Here is a 17,314-nt window from a genome sequence, read left to right on the forward strand (position 1 = left end):
ACCTCTTGCACTCCTCCGGGCCGTACACCTTCTGCCCCGACGTCGTGAGCCCCCCCCTAAAAATTTTCTGGGGGTCTCTCCTCTCGGTGGACCAGGCCTCCATAGTCCTCTCCCAACCTTCGCTCTTCTGGCTCCACCACTCGTTATCCAACTGCTGCTTGGTCTCGTTGTGGTGGGTTTTTCTGTCACGATCGCCAATGAAGTATGACCAAAGCGCAGCGTTGGGAGTGAACATGATGATTTTAATTTTGAAACACACGACAAAACAAAACACGATCCGTGACGTCCTCAGTTACACCGACTGAATAAAGAACAAAAACCCACAACCACAAGGTGAACACAGACATTTAAATATGGCTCCCAATCAGAGATAACGAGCCGACAGCTGACACTCGTTACCTCCGATTGGGAGTCACTGACCAAACATAGAACGCGAACACCTAGACACTACCCACAGTACACAACACACGGAAATCTACACACCCTGACTAAACACAAAAAGTCCTAGAACCAGAGTGTGACAGTGCCTCATCTCCAGGGGTGGTCTTCTGTAGCGCAATTGGGTGGTCTTCTGTAGCTCAATTGGTAGAGCATGGCGCTTGTAACGCCAGGGTAGTGGGTTCGATCCCCGGGACCACCCATACGTAAAAATGTATGCACACATGAATGTAAGTCGCTTTGGATAAAAGCGTCTGTTAAATGGCATATTATTATTATTATTATAATTATCACCCCTCCCTTAAGTAAATGCTCAAATGTAGGTGTTATCCCTTTTATTGCTTCTGGTTTCATAGGGTATTGCTTTTGGTATGGTCTATGATCGGATCAAGGAATCACTTGTACTGGAGCTACCCCCTTAATTAGTCCCACATCGGCTGGTCCTTGTGACCATAATTTGAACGGAATTGCTGCCAACTCATCCTCCTGTTCCTGAGTTAAGAAAATCTCTTCCTGTCATCCGTTAAAATTTGTCTCCAGGTGGACCCCGGGCTGGGTTTTTGCTCTCCAATTCAATTTTCTTCTATATTTCCCCGTGGAGTGGCTATACTGATCCCCATTTGGTGTATTTTGCCAGTCAGTGATGTTTTCCCCCTGTTTTATCCATTTACCTAGTGATAACCATTCCTCTGAAGGTTCTTTCACTAGGGAAACATGGGGGCTCCACCTTTCTCTGTACAGTCTCTGGCTTTGTGGTCCTAACTCCACCTCTACAGCTGCCCGTTTTTTATCATAGTGAACCCATTTTAACCCAATTGTTTTTTCTGTGGTTTTTAACAATTCTTCCTCATAATCTGGGTTAGGACCTGGGTGCTCATTACACCATAATGTACAGTGTAAGTCATCTACCGTCATCTTGGTTGATCCAATCACTAACTCATTACTTAGGTCCATTAGTGATTTCGGTATGTCTGTGAGTCCCCCTCTTAGCAGATCCTGGCTATACCAATAGCATGGTTTTCCCTCCCCGCTCAATACCATATTATCCCTTACGACATATGCCTTCATACCCCTCAGCGTTGGCTTTACAGCTACGTTCAACTGAGTCATGGCATCCCTTCCTAGCAAATTGACCGGACACAGGCTTGATACAAGTACAGGTATGCATACCTCTCCCCCTGAATCTTCATGTTTTAAAGTCACCGGGGCCGATAATCGCTCTATAAATTGATGGCCCGAGGCCGAGCGTACCATCATTTTTTCCCCATTAATTATAATTCCTTTGGGTATGTCGGCTACACAGATCGCTGTGCGACATGCCCCTGTGTCACACAAGAATTTAATATTTTTCCCCAATATTGTTAAGGTGAGGTATGGTTTCTGTTCTTGCTGCAGAGCCAATTCAATCGTTTCCAATTCAAACACTTCACACCCCGTATCAATGGTATCCTCTGACCCCTCTCCTTCACTATCTGTCTTACTATCTTCCCCTTGCTCTAGTCATGCCTCATCTTCCTCTTTCCTCCTATCATTACTGAATCAATGATAATACATTTACATTCTAGTCACCCAGCAGACGCTCCTATCCAGAGCGACCTACAGTTAGTGAATACATATTATTCTTTTTATTATTCTTTTTTTTCTACTGGCCTCCCCCCGTGGGAATCGAACCCATAACCCTGGCGTTGCAAACACCATGCTCTATCAACTGAGCTACATCCCTGCCGGCCATTTTCCCCCCTACCCTGGACGACGCTGGGCCAATTGTGCGCCGCCCATGAGTCTCCCGGTCACTGCCGGCTGCGACAGAGCCTGGATCCGAACCAGGATCTCTAGTGGCACAGTTAGCCCTGCGATGCAGTGCCTTAGACCACTGCGCCACTCAGGATAATAATAACTGCAATAACTATCAATAATAATTATAATAACTATTACGAATTATATTGTCCTTATTCTGATGTTATAATTGTAGTCTATTCCATCACTTTAGTTTAAAATAAAGTTATTTATAACAAATCCAGAACCCACCACAGGCTGGCGCTATTCCCCCAGCACAACAGCCAATGCCACTTGCTTCCCTGTAACGAAAATAAATTATCGTTTTAAAATTTTCCAACTATTTGTATTTTCCTGCTAACCCATTTCAGTTCGCTATTCAATATCTTTAACAGTTCTTTCTGATTCGGCCCCAATCAATAAAACAAATGCTTGATATCGTTTATCAGCATACACTTAATGACATTCCTACCATCTGAACTTATTTACTGTCTCTCACTCCCCCCCTCTCCTGCTCCTTCCTACATTATGGGGGAGGCGCGGGAAACTCCCCTTCAATCTTCCTTCTTAGGAAATAATGTCATTCGTACTTATAACATATTTTCATAGACCTATCTAATGCAACTTTTAATACACGTAAAAAAACTCTCTCTCTCCACCCATTCCTTATTGAATAAGTGCGTCTTCCTAGTTACCCCATAACCACGCCTCAAATCTTTTATTCAGCATTTAACCAACCAAATACTAAGTAGTATCCGGTTATCATTTATACCCGCCGTTGAATTCCCTCATACATACATATTTCACCTTATGCCATTCAAATGCCCAACACAACAGAATAGTTCCGTGCATTCTCTATTGGTTCTTACAAGTCGCTCCGGACCAGAGCGTCTGCCAAATGACCAAAAATGCAAATGTAATTATTCTGTACTTTCTCACTCATTACGTACGTCTACGTTTGAGTGCGAAAGTTCATACATATGCATCGTTGGACTTCTCAAATAATCGCTTTGTGGTGTTTTTTAGCCAATTCTTAATTGACACGAATCATTTTTTCAAACATTTTACCCGTTGAACCAAAAAAATTGACTGTCCTATTCCTTTTCCCCTGCAGTCCCGATGGTTAAATATTCCTTTGTCCCCGTTAAAGCACTTTCGCGCTTTAAAAAAAAACACACTCGCTGTCTCTAGCCCCTCCTTTCGCTGTTTTTTTTTCATCTAATTTTATATGCATCTGCCTACTAACTTTTTTACTTCGAGATGCCCAATAAATTCATACCTCTTCTCCCAAATGGATCCATAAAACATATTTCTTCTTTCTCTTTCTAACATATATCTTTCATCTCCCGTTAATTCTCGGACTTGTTTAGAAGATGTCTTTCCCATGGTGGAACAATAAGAAATCCCCCCCCTTTTTGTTTTTTAAATAATTCACTCCCAAATTATTTCCGTAGGAGCTAATATCTTAGTGCGCCTCTTGCTTTTGTAATTAACCATTTAAAATGATTTAACCCCTAACCCAGAGTTTCTATTTAAAACTCCGGTTTCATGAAAAGAGTAAGTTACCCAATTTTTCTCACACAACTTATTTTTTTCTCCACCCCTGAAATAATGATCACGTCTCCCGATGGATTAAGTCTCACACATATACGACCTTATCATTTGCCAAACCTGTTTGCAAAGTTCTAGCAAATGCCCAGTTGCACATGCTACTCCCGACACATCCATCTCACACAATGATAATTATTTCCCTGTTTATACTGAACATTGCAATTCGTACAATGACAATATTAACTAGTTTACATTTGTGATTGCAATTCACTCTGTGTCATTTCGGACTAGTTTATTTTTGTAATAGCTATTCACCTAGGATCAATTGCGGACCCTCCCTGTTTATACTGAACATTGCAATTCGTACAATGACAATATTAACTAGTTTACATTTGTGATTGCAATTCACTCCATGTCATTTCGGACTAGTTTATTTTTGTAATAGCTATTTACCTAGGATAAATTGCGGACCCTCCCTGTCGTAATAATTATTACCTTCTTTGAGATTTTGGTAACCTGTCTGCCCTTTACAAGAATTCCTATTCTTATACAAGTTCAAATCATTTCACCAAAATCCATGAATAAAACTACTGACCTTTTCCTTGTAGTTTGGATTCAAATCATTTTTCAAACTCATTAACGTCTTTATCGTTCATAAAGAGTAATCACCGGCCTGTTTATAACCTTAACGTCGAAGGCCAGGACTATTCTCCACGGATGCAATCACCCGGCCGTGCACGGATTCGGTGTCTTCAGAACGATAAAGATGTATTTTAAGCTCCGCTCAGAAGGACCAATCTGTCATGTGAATTTCTATCTCTAATTCACCCTAAGCTTGAATCATTACCAGAGGTTGTAAAGCTCTGGTTTTAATCATCAATGATTCAAGGTCCACAATCCACAAGTAATTATCGGTATATTTATTCATGGAGAGCTCTGCTGCCAATGACACAAACAGACGATTTTATACCTCCTGGACTTGACTCCTCCCACCTTTAGGTGACTTTTCTAAACAGTTTCCGCCTTCCCCCTTGAATGGTTAGTACCGCCCCCTCTGTTAGTGGGTTGACACTACATGATAATTCTAACATTTATACTGTGTTTGGGGTGAAATCCTTTAGTCATTATTCTTAAAATCCAAATTAATCTAACAATAGAGCAGCTTGCTATGGAGCGGGCAAGCTATGTACATGCATTGGACAGACAAGTGTAGTGTAGGATGCGACTGAAATTTTGCGGGTGAGGGCGCTGAGCATGAAGCGCTGGGCATCTTGTTGTTATGACATGCATTATCGGAATTAGGCCCACATAATTATACCTACGGAGGAGCGGCTTCTATGAAGGAACTTTGAACGTCTTTGAACTTCAGAGAGTTGGCTTAACTAACATTGGACCAGAGCTAGCCCTTGATCATGACTCTCAGATCCATTACATTACACATAATGCCGTCTAGGGTTTGATAGCTAGACCAGTGCTAGCTAGCTAACAAGCTTGTGCGTTCAAAGCGGCACCAGAATTAAAATAAAAACACATCTTACTTTTTTGTTTGTTAATAAAGCCAATGTGGGCAGGTAGCCTAAACACACACACACTGACAAAGATTTTCAGCTGGCAGGCAGGCAGACACTGGAATACATTTCTGAGTGACAGTGAAGGCTTTGCATAGGCGCATTGTTGTGTTTTTTGTGGAACTGGAAAAAAAATGCCCTGAACATAAATTAACGTTATTAACCGGTTCCCATGCTTTTAAAAGAACAGTTATGTTGCAGAACAGATCACTTTCATTCTCGGTTCTGGTTCTGTTCCTCGAAAATTTTTACTTTCTGGTTTTCGGTTTTCTTCCCTGAACCGGTTCCAACCTGTTACAGTCTGGATCAGGTTGAAAATATTTTTTATTTATTTATTTTATTTCACCTTTATTTAACCAGGTAAGCCAGTTGAGAACAAGTTCTCATTTACAACTGCGACCTGGCCAAGATAAAGCAAAGCAGTGCGATAAAAACAACAACAGAGTTACATATGGGGTAAAACAAAACATAAAGTGAAAAATACAACAGAAAATATATATACAGTGTGTGTAAATGTAGCAAGTTATGGAGGTAAGGCAATAAATAGGCTATAGTGCAAAATAATTACAATTAGTATTAACACTGGAATGATAGATGTGCAAGAGATGATGTGCAAATAGAGATACTGGGGTGCAAATTAGCAAAATAAATAACAATATGGGGATGAGGTAGCTGGGTGGGCTAATTTCAGTTGGGCTGTGTACAGGTGCAGTGATCGGTAAGGTACTCTGACAACTGATGCTTAAAGTTAGTGAGGGAGATAAGTCTCTCCAGCTTCAGAGATTTTTGCAATTCGTTCCAGTCATTGGCAGCAGAGAACTGTAAGGAATGGAGGCCAAAGGAGGTGTTGGCTTTGGGGATGACCAGTGAGATATACCTGCTGGAGCGCATACTACGGGTGGGTGTTGCTATGGTGACCAATGAGCTAAGATAAGGCGGGGATTTGCCTTGCAGTGATTTATAGATGGCCTGGAGCCAGTGGGTTTGGCGATGAATATTTAGTGAGGACCAGCCAACAAGAGCGTACAGGTCACAGTGGTGGGTAGTATATGGGGCCAGCCGTAGCAAAATGCTTGTGGAAATTCTCGATTATTGTAGATTTATTGGTGGTGATAGTGTTTCCTAGCCTCAGTGCAGTGGGCAGCTGGGAGGAGGTGCTCTTATTCTCTATGGACTTTACAGTGTCCCAAAACTTTTTGGAGTTAGTGCTACAGGATGCACATTTCTGTTTGAAAAAGTTAGCCTTTGCTTTCCTAACTGCTTGTGTATATTGGTTCCTAACTTCCCTGAAAAGTTGCATATCGCGGGGGCTATTTGATGCTAATGCAGTACGCCACAGGATGTTTTTGTGCTGGTCAAGGGCAGTCAAGTCTGAGGAGAACCAGGGGCTATATCTGTTCTTAGTTCTGTATTTTTTGAATGGGGCATGTTTATTTAAGATTGAGAGGAAATTACTTTTAAAGAACAACCAGGCATCCTCTACTGATGGAATGAGATCTATATCCATCCAGGATACCTGGGCCAGGTCAATTAGGAAGGCCTGCTCGCTAAAGTGTTTTAGGGAGCGTTTGACAGTGATGAGGGGTGGTCGTTTGACCGCGGACCCGTTACGGACGCAGGCAATAAGGCAGTGATCGCTGAGATCCTGGTTGAAGACAACAGAGGTGTATTTAGAGGGTAAGTTAGTCAGGATGATATCTATGAGGGTACCCATGTTTACAGATTTAGGGTTGTACCTGGTAGGTTCGTTGATAATTTGTGTGATTGAGGGCATCTAGTTTGGATTGTAGTAATATCAGTGAAGACACTTACCAGCTGGTCAGCGCATGCTCTGAGTATGCGTCCTGGCAATCCGTCTGGCCCTGTGGCTTTGTGAATGTTAACCTGTTTAAAGGTCTTATTCACATCGGCTACGGAGAGCGTGATCATTCAGTCGTCCAGAACAGCTGGTGCTCTCAAGCATGGTTTAGTGTTGCTTGCCTCAAAGCGAGCATAGAAGGCATTTAGCTCATCTTGTAGGCTCAGTCATGGCACTGGACAGCTTGCAGCTGGGTTTCCCTTTGTAATCTGTGATAGTTTGCAAGCCCTGCCACATCCGACGAGCGGATTCAATCTTAGTCCTTTATTGTCACTTTGCCTGTTTGATGGAGTGCATAGCGGGATTTCTTATAAGCGTCCCGGTTAGTGTCTCACTCCTTGAAAGCGGCAGCTCTAGCCTTTAGCTCAGTATGGATGTTGCCTGTAATCCATGGCTTCTGGTTGGTTACTGTGGGGACGACGTCATCGATGCACTTAATGTGACTGATGTGGTAAACTCCTCAATGACATCGGATGGGTCCCGGAACATATTCCAATCTGTGCTAGCGAAACAGTCTCGTAGTTTAGCATCCGCTTCATCAGACCACTTCCGTATTGTGACCGTACATACATATCCCAACCATAAACCATGCATTCCAGGCAACATCCGCACTGAGCTAAAGGCTAGAGCGTCTTCTTTCAAGAAATGGGTGTTGCAGAAGTAGTATGTAGACAACTGGGCTATGCTGTTTTAATGCTAAACCACTCTGTTCCAGAAGAGATACCAATGATACCGTTTAAATGTGATGGCTCTGAATCTGCAATTGAGTATTTTCCCCCATAGAAAGGATGCTCTATTTGAAGTAATTGATTTTGATTCAATACCATCCTATGTTGAGGTGATCTGCTCAGATCTCCTGCTCCAGCCTAATATCTCTCTGAATGCCCCAATGGGAGGGGTCTCCAGGAGCCAGAGGTGTTATGGGGCTACAGCTTCACCATCACCTCCTCCACAGTACCTAGGAGGCTCCTTCCTTCTCACGTTCACCGGCTCCAAGAGAACCCAGACTCAGCCAGCTGTCAATCACTCTGCTGCCTTCCTCTTCCCTGCTACAGATGACTTCCACCAAGGGAACTACACCTGTGATCATAAAAATTACCTCTGTCAAAACTTCTCTGATTCTCTCATTGTCACAGGTAAACTGAGCATGGAATTAACTTTTGACTTTGTCAATATTGACAGATTTCCACAGATACTTAGATCTGGGCCCGTTTTCAGTGTCTAAGAGTAGGAGACTGCTAAATTGTTATGGTCTCGCATGAATATAACACATCCAAAAATGCATAAATGAGCAAGCTAGAATGCTTTGAGATTTATTGTAATTATTCTGAGCTTTAATGCTTTGGCTAGAAGAAGAAAAAAGTAGAGTAAAATGTACAAATATGCCTTGTTTGATGTCCTGACTTAACAGTAGGAGTTCTTACATTACCTTCAAAAATGTACTCAAACAAAAGTAAAACGAAACAGATTTTTCCCATATAAAAACATTAATGAAAAATAGTGACCCTTCCTTCCTGTAATTATTTTGTGCATTGTTTAGGTTGGGAACAGTATGCCAACTAAGGCACAGTATACAGTTGTACATAAAACATACAACTGTTTCATTGTGGTTAAGTTATATTTTTTAAAACTACAATTGGATTTACTTCGTTGCAGACATTTAATCAAGGAGGACTGATGGACTACTCAATTATATGATTTAGGACAAATCTGGATCAACCTTGAAAAAAATGCAATTGGTGGACTGAAAATGAAACTTATATACCGACAAAGATAAGCTTACAGCATATTTTGTAATGTACACAATGCTTCTGGTGAATGAGTAAGGATTAAAAACAAAGGCAAAATAGATGCAAGTTTTAAGGCAGATTTTTCCATGTTTAGGTATTGGTAAACTGGGTATTGACAACAGATATAAAATACACAATGGGTATCCAGTGCACCACAAATGTACAATATTTCAGTGCTACGTTTTCAATGACAAAGAGGCAAGCTGCAATAGTTACAACTGTCCAATTCTTATTTCAATTAACGATATGTACCCATTGATTCTTGAAGAATATAACCATCCCGTTGATCTCATGAACTGCGAGTCCTTGCATCCATATCTCCATCTGTCGTTTAGAGTGGTTACATTTGTCCGGCCTCAGCATCCCTCAGATTAATAGCAAACCAAGTGGCAGGGCTGCCGTTTGGCTGAAAAATTTATTATAACTTTAAACCACACTTGTTTCTAATACACAACTTGTTTTCACTTGCCACAGTTCATGTGCAGCAGAATTCCCTGGAAAATGAAATCATTATTTGGAGATACTCATTTACAGAATTGATAAGTCAGGATCAAGCACCTTGATTAGTTAAAAATAATTGCGTTTCCCCTCAGTGTTTCCTAAAAAATTTTTTTTATCTCTCCTTAAATTCACCCTCCTCTCTCTCAGTAGTCCATTAGTTCATCTTCAGGGAGAAGTGACATCAGGAGAGACCGTTGAAGTCCTCCACATGGTTGTGTTGACGTTGGGAGACCTGAGGGGCGGGTCATCATCCCCTTTCTGAGTTCAGTCACTGACTTCCTCACTCCGACTGGCGGAGATGTTGTCATTAAGAAAGTGCACACAGTAGAGTAGGTGGTAGATAAGATACAGTAGCTGTTCCCTCTGAGATCGTCTACATTGCCGTCAGCAACAGCAGACCGACTGATCAGACCTACAAACCACCTTTCATCCTAAATTACTACTCATTATGATTAGATCGGTCAGTCTGCAGCCGCCGGCAGCAACGTAGTCGATCTCAAACACACACTATGTATAGTAATCTAGCTTGCCGCCGATGGTCTTGCAGCCCTTGCTGGAGAAGATCTTTTCACTCTTGGGGAAATAGACCAAGTCTCTGGCCATCTGGTCGACCATGTCCTGGTCGGGCTCCAGGCCCTTGGCGGCCATCTCTGCCATGCCACACAGCATCACGTGTCTGTACTCCAGAGGCAGGAAGGGGACGAAGAAGTCAACTAGGTTCTTGTCTATCAGACTAGTGTGCCACAACCCACCTACACAAAGGGAGGGAGGGAAGGACACAGTCATAAGATGGGCAAGAAGACACTACCACCAATTGCTTACCCAATCCTCTCAGATGTACCTAGGGGGTAAGGATAGTCATAAAATGGACAGGGGCAAGAAGGGCAGATGGACAGAATATAGATATCACCCGTAATCTTCGTATTGAAGGTCTGAAAAGTCCCCAATAACATCCCCAGCCTTCTAACCCCAGGCTTAGTAACAAAGGAGAAAACCTTAGAGAAATATATGTGTATGATTTGTTAAATATGAACAATAGTTACCAAAGTGTATATGTTAGGCTTCAGCCCTAAAGAAGGACGGCAAAGAGGTGGCTTACTCTGCTTGTTGTTGAACACGGACAGGGAGAGAGCTGGTTCTAAGTGTTGCAATTTCATCTCCTCTCGGTCTCGACCTGCTTTCCAGAAGTCCAGGGCCACCTGCGTGATGTGCTCTCCTCCAGCATTGCTATGGAGATTAGCAAAACAAACTAGTAGATATTAAAGTTGCACTATGCAGAAATCACCATTTCCTGGTTGCTAAAACTCTAATAGTTCGCCTAATTTCAGTTTATGTGACAAAATAAGCTAGTATAGTGTAGAGAATCATTGTACCATCTAAACCGCTGTGAAATATATTTTCTACAACTAATAATATTGTTGTTTCAGCTGTTTGAAGCTGGTGTACAAAACCAAAAGTAAAAGACACAAAAACAAAACATAAGAATGGAAAGCATAGAATTAGCGCACATGACAGATCTACTGCTTCTTAGACTTGCTTTCAAGTAGAATGATAGATCTGTAACTCACATTTCTATGTGAATTTGGTCGGGTCGAACAAAAAGTTGCATATTGCCACTTTAAGCTGGGTCCAACGTTATTTCTCTTCCTCACTGGTCCGGACATGGAGTAGTTTATAAATGCATTAGGTTCATGTGTGGTGATTTTATTTGCAAAATAAAACATCTGAAGTAACTGAACTTTAGTTTTGGGGGGCCGTATCTGATTGACACTGACTTTTAGCTAAGTAAAACCATGGTCATTATAAAGAGTCGTTAAGTTGTGGGAAAGATAATATGATGCATGTCTGTAATATATTTGACTGTAAATCCAGTAAAAAAATAAAAAAATACAAAAGTATCCAAAAACAACACATTAATTCTTATCACACACTGCTGGTCTGTCTGCCCTACCTGAGGAAGATGAAGATGGCTTGGCGGTAGGAGACCCCGTCCAGATTTTCGTAGTAGTCCAGGTAGGGCTTTATACAGTCGATCAGGCCAGGGTGCATCTTGTCCATCTCGTCAAAGATGAACATGGAACGTGGGCAGTTGGTGACATTGCCTTTGATCCACTGCTGCAGCTGAGACTGAGGGATGGTCACAACAGTTTAAAGAAAGACTTATCTACAGCAGTGAAGACAGCTTACAGCATAGCCGCAAAATATATTTTAAATTATTCAGCTATACATTCTGTATCATATAGAACCCTCTAATTTAAATGTGGACCTTGAAGCCAGTCTAACCAGGGACTGATTTAGACCTGCGACACCAGGTGGGTGCAATTAATTATCAGGTAGAACAGAAAAACAGCAGTACTCCGGACCTCGTAGGGTAAGATTTGAATAACCCCTAATATAAAATATGCATAAGAGTGATTTTGTTTTTACAGCCTAATTCTCTATTGAGAATTTCCATGCCACGGTTACTGGGGATTACACTTCAATATAACAAAATACTTGTTTTACCTTGTAGTTCTCAATCTGACTCAGATGAGGGAAGTGAGCTGTAGACACAAACTGATGGACGAAACTGCTGGTCATGCCCTCCTTGTAGATGTTTTCAGCTATCAACTGGCTGACGAAGTTCTTCCCTGTGCCAGTCCAGCCATGTAGAGAGAGCACCAGGGGCTTTTTCGGGTTTTTATTGTTCATGAAACCCGTTACAGCTTTCTGGATGACTCTGGAGGCAACATGTTGACCAAAGAGCTTCCGATCTAGGGCCACTTCCAAACCTGATGACCGGGCAGAAGTCGATTATTAGTGTCAACGAATGGGACATGTGCTACGAATATACCACCATTATTGCTATACAAATAACAGGTGGTTATCTTCATAACGTGATTAGTTATCATGTAGGATACATCTGCTAAGTAGGCTAGTGGTGCGCGGGTCAGCTGTTTGCTCACCCTCACCCGCCCACAATTGCTAATAACCCATTCTCAACCACCCGACTATGTAAAAAAGTGAAAATCTGTGGCCAGCATCCGACCCGAGCCCGCTAATATAGAAAATCCACTGTAGGCTACAGTCAGATGATGGAACCATTTTGTCAGTGGGTGCAGGATTTTTTTTTTGCCTGATTTAGATAGGCTATGTTTCTGCTTATAATTTCCAACATTTTGGTAGGTATTGATCTGTCAGTTTCCCTAGCTAAATCCCTACTTTTCACACTGACACTGTATAAACAGCTATACAGAATTCACAGTCATGGTGAACGGTCAGTACTCAACACAATATCGATGATGATGAATGGATACAGGTATGTTTGAATGCCCAGTCATGTTCATATAACCTCAGACATAAATTACTGCAGTTTAAGACCATCCATAGAAGATCTTATATGCCAGTGAAACTGAATACCATGCACTCAGAAATGTAATTCCTCTGCTGGAAGAGTAAAACACAAAAGGGGACATATTTGCATATGTTATGATCTTGTGAAGGCTGGCTGAATTCTGGCAAAGAGTATGTTATTTTATCTCAGCATGTCTACAGATTCTCCCTTCTCCCTGGTTTTGTTTGCTTGGAAATGTTGATACTGGAAAAAATCTGTGTAACCAAGTATTTATAGTGGCTAATAAATGCATTGCCATTAATTGGAAGGTTGGTTATCCTACCACAATGGATGGCAGAAATGTCAAGTTATGGATCACTAGATTTGATTTATTACAAGATTAAGGGTATACTGTGCAACTTTCATACGGTATTGGTGCCTCATATGGAATAGCCCACTGTATGACAAAAGGGGTCTGCATTAATTTTATTTTTGTCGAGCAGGTGATTTGCACCTGTCTCAGTTGACTAATCCATTGACAAGGCCGCGGGGAAGCTATGGTCCAAGAATATGGGGATTATGGCTCAGATGCACAAGGCACGTCTCTCTCCAGAATGCACTCTTCCACCATTTCATGGGTATTCATTGTTTCATAACTTCATTGTGTGCATTGTTTGCTTTGTCTATATAATAATAATATGCCATTTAGCAGACGCTTTTATCCAAAGCGACTTACAGTCATGCGTGCATAATTATAATTTTTTTGTTTATGGGTGGTCCCGGGGATCGAACCCACTACCTTGGCGTTACAAGCGCCGTGCTCTACCAGCTGAGCTACAGAGGACCACCCCAGTCTATCAATTCCCCATTACATACATCACCAGTAGTAGCCTACATTTATTGTTAATTCTCATAATTGTTTGGTTATGGTAAATTCTGTTAATGCATTCAATATATTATTATTACAGTAATTTACCATATATATGGAAAAATACAAGATTTAAAATTTTGATTAATTCGATTGGTCGAAAGAAAAGACTACTCTTGGTTGACCAAGATTTTTTAAAATGTTTTTGCCAGGGCCAGCCCAAGTAGAAATGCAGTAAATGAGCTTTAGGTGGCCAAAAAAAATCTGGGGGAAGACCCCCTGCCGTGTTATGTCCTCCCCCACTTCTAAAACCAAAGTTGCGCCCCTTGATGTGAAAACTACTTCTAAGCGGCATAGATTCAGATGTTCCCAACTCACTTCACTCGTGCTAAACAGGTAGGCTTGCTCTACCGGTGCTGACACATGCGCAGATCAAACGCACCTTTGGAACGCCGATAAGGTGTTTAGATGTCCTAATAATTCGAAAGATTGCTCAGAAAACTAGGTGTTTTAATTGGCGTATGCTTATTTCGATTTTGATCTTACGACGATTAAGACAAGCAGAGTAAGGTGTTTACACGATGACTAAGTCGCTTTGGATAAAAGCGTCTGCTAATTGGCATATTATTATTATTACTATCGCATAATATGCCTACTGCCGTAATGTATGCACTCACTAAAACTGTAAATCGCTCCGGATAAGAGCGTCTGCTAAATGACTAAAATGTAAATGTATTCAGTTTAATATCCAATTATTTCCGTGCATGTAAACGTAGCCTACTAGTCGTTAATGCCTACGTCGATCGATTTTTCTGCCAGTTCACATTTGGCGATTTGGCCCTTGTACAGTTAGGCCCTAAAGTTTAGGTTTATGCACTTATGCCAGATAAACTAAAATAATGACATAAAAACTTCAATGTAGCCAATAGATATAAACTGCACAAGACTGATACATATATGGATTTAGGGTATTGTTTTCTCAAGCCGCCTGCCACCCACCCGCACTTCATCCACACAATATTGACTGACCCTAAAGCCAACCCTCGTATTCTAGAGTAGGCCAACGGTATATTGGTGGAGATCTATAAGCAATTGCAAGATTAAAACGCAAAAGGACTGACTGTCTACATTATCAAATAGCCTAAGTAAACCACGAGAACACATAAACCATCATATTTAGCAGTACACATACCTGTTGAATTAAAATCAATCCATTTTGAATCGCAACTTTCATGTAAATAATTATAAATTTTCCGCCCCACTGCTGCAAATCCAATACCGACCACAAATGTGGTTGAGATTGGTTCGAACGCGTTCACAAAAACACTCGATATCAAAACATAATATCCGAAAAAGGTTTTGTATGTTGCTCTCATTTTCACTTCAAATAAACATTTAGCTACCTAGCTTATCATTTAGGAGTGAAAAGACGTTAGGAGTGCAAGTCAGCTCGTTCCTACTACGTAATCATTATGCGACACCAACACAGCAAAAACTAATCTGTAGCAAAAGTGTCGTCACCAGGTATAATCCTGCGTTCAGATACTAGTCGGAAATACGAAACTCGGACATTTCCGGATTGCTAACTGTTTTAGTTGCACGTGTAGCGTTCAATTAATCATCAAGTCGGGCATTTCCGAGTTTCCTAGTTCCGACTACTATATGAACGCGGCATAATAAATAAACACAGCCACAAATGGCTAAACCCCGCCTATTTATACAATTGATATTCTTAAAGTCCGATTTTAAACATAACCCTAACCACACCACTAGCCCTATGTCTAACCTGAAATGAAGACCAAAAAGCGATATTTTATTTTCATGCTTTTTAACGATATAGCCCATTTTGACTTTGCTGGTTGTCACTCGTTACCACAGCCACAAAAGGGATCGCATTCAACATCGGCTACGTTCGGCCATGGTTTTTCACATGATGTCATTCGGCATTTCACAATTTCAAAGTTAAAACGGCAAATGATACTCAAAAATCCTACGATGTTAAGGGGCAGAGGTGTTCCGGCTGAGCCAGAGAGATGCAAGTAGCCAAAGAAGGACCACAATACCTTTACTTACTACAAACGATAATATGTTCAGAAAACCTAAAGTTGCAACGCCGTTTACATATAGGAAATGCCTCCCAAAATAAACGTTACCACACCGATACTAAATGTTCAACGTACCTGTTCTGTTGAAGGAGATCCACTCTGGTCTACAACATTCGTGAAAATAGTAAAACATGTTCTGGTAGGTTGCGAGGAAGCCGGTGAGAGCCGCAGCCATCCCAACCGCTATGCTGGTACTGATGGGTTCAATCGACGCCGTCGCAGTGATGTTAGAAAACAGAAACCCCAACAGAAAAAACTGTCGCATATTTGGCAGTGTTTACTAGCTAGCTAGCTGTGTATATTTACCTAAACAAACTTGATTGCAGACTAGGTTAAGTAAAATTAGATACAAAATGGTATTGAAGTGTATAGCCAAAACACCGCCTGAGCGAGCCACAACTCTGTTGGCTGAGCTGCTTCTTCTTCTATGATTTAATGGCGGTCCGCAAACCAACATTAAAGGTGCATGCCGCCACCTACTGTGCTGTAGTGTGTGGTCAATCACGGTTTACAAATCAAATAAAATCCAACGTTATTTGCCACATGCGCCGAATACAACAGGTATAGATAGACCTTACAGTGAAATGCTTACTTACAAGCCCTTAACCAACAAGGCAGTTTTGAAGAAAAATAAATAAAAGTAAAAAGTAAAAAATAGCAAATTATTAAAGACATTTTATATCCTCCTTCCTAACTCAGTACTTCTGAGAAAATACAAAAGAGCCCTACTAACTTCTAATAGACCCTCCCCCATCCCCCAAATCCCTTCCAAACACCCCCAACCTCAATGACCCTACACTTCAATATTTCCCTCTCTTCAACATACTTACAACAATATAACAACACATGCTCCACCGTTTCACCGATCATACACTCCAGACACAAACCATTCACATGCTTGCCAACCAGATGTAATGACGAGTTCAATGTACAATGTCCTAAGCGCAATCGAGCAAACACCACCTCTTCCTTCCTAATCTGACCTTTAAATGTAGCTCAGGGATGTAGGGATGTAGCTCAGTTGGTAGAGCATGGCGTTTGCAACGCCAGGGTTGTGGGTTCGATTCCCACGGGGGGCCAGTATGAAAAATAAAAATAAAATAATGTATGCACTCACTAACTGTAAGTCGCTCTGGATAAGAGCGTCTGCTAAATGACTAAAAATTTGAAATGTAAATCTTGGTCCACTGACCTTTCTTTGGAGGGCATATAAATGCCGGCCCTTGTGCTGAGAGTTCCATCTCTTCTGCCACATCTATCAAAATGGCTCTGATCTTACATTTGGCCTCACCTCTACCCAGTGGAACATTAATATCAATTATATCTCGTTTCAAAGCTCTTTTAGCTAACTGGTCTACAATTTAATTCCCTTCCTCACTCGAATGTGCTGGGACCCAGCAGAATCTCACTAATACACCCATTCTCTCAATTCTCCGTAATAACATTAATACCTCCAATATTAGGTCACTCCTATTAGATTTACCAGATGATAAACTATTCAATACAGACAGAGAATATGAGCATACTATAATTCTAACAGTTTGTA

The 17,314-nt window shown here is 41.3% G+C and overlaps 1 protein-coding gene across 2 annotated transcripts; it reads right to left on the bottom strand.

Annotated features, from left to right (window-relative positions):
* Positions 1 to 8,475: 8,475 nt before the first annotated feature.
* On the bottom strand, positions 8,476 to 16,197 carry LOC311100240 (torsin-1A-like). 2 transcript variants are annotated; one of them, XM_084141072.1, is made up of 5 exons: positions 15,844 to 16,197; positions 11,988 to 12,253; positions 11,434 to 11,609; positions 10,582 to 10,709; positions 8,476 to 10,234 (listed from the first exon to the last, which is right to left on the bottom strand). In XM_084141072.1, exons 1-5 carry the CDS (start codon positions 16,031 to 16,033, stop codon positions 9,990 to 9,992), a joined length of 1,005 nt encoding a protein of 334 aa, XP_083997198.1. In that variant the 5' UTR covers positions 16,034 to 16,197; the 3' UTR covers positions 8,476 to 9,989. The 2 variants fall into 2 exon arrangements, with proteins under 2 accessions (XP_083997198.1, XP_083997199.1); XM_084141073.1 differs by lacking the exon at positions 15,844 to 16,197 and adding an exon at positions 14,856 to 15,139.
* Positions 16,198 to 17,314: the final 1,117 nt, after the last annotated feature.

This window comes from Coregonus lavaretus (genome assembly GCF_964263955.1).
Source record: "Coregonus lavaretus genome assembly, chromosome: 24".
Taxonomy (NCBI): domain Eukaryota; kingdom Metazoa; phylum Chordata; class Actinopteri; order Salmoniformes; family Salmonidae; genus Coregonus; species Coregonus lavaretus.

What these genes read in the sequence shown, in the direction of transcription:
- LOC311100240 (XM_084141072.1), bottom strand. Translation starts at nt 16,033, where the DNA reads ATGCGACAGTTTTTTCTGTTGGGGTTTCTGTTTTCTAACATCACTGCG. An exon ending in GATCTCCTTCAACAGAACAG is followed by an intron (nt 12,254 to 15,843) that starts GTACGTTGAACA and finishes CCCGGTCATCAG; the next exon opens with GTTTGGAAGTGGCCCTAGAT. An exon ending in GCCATCTTCATCTTCCTCAG is followed by an intron (nt 10,710 to 11,433) that starts GTAGGGCAGACA and finishes TAATCTCCATAG; the next exon opens with CAATGCTGGAGGAGAGCACA.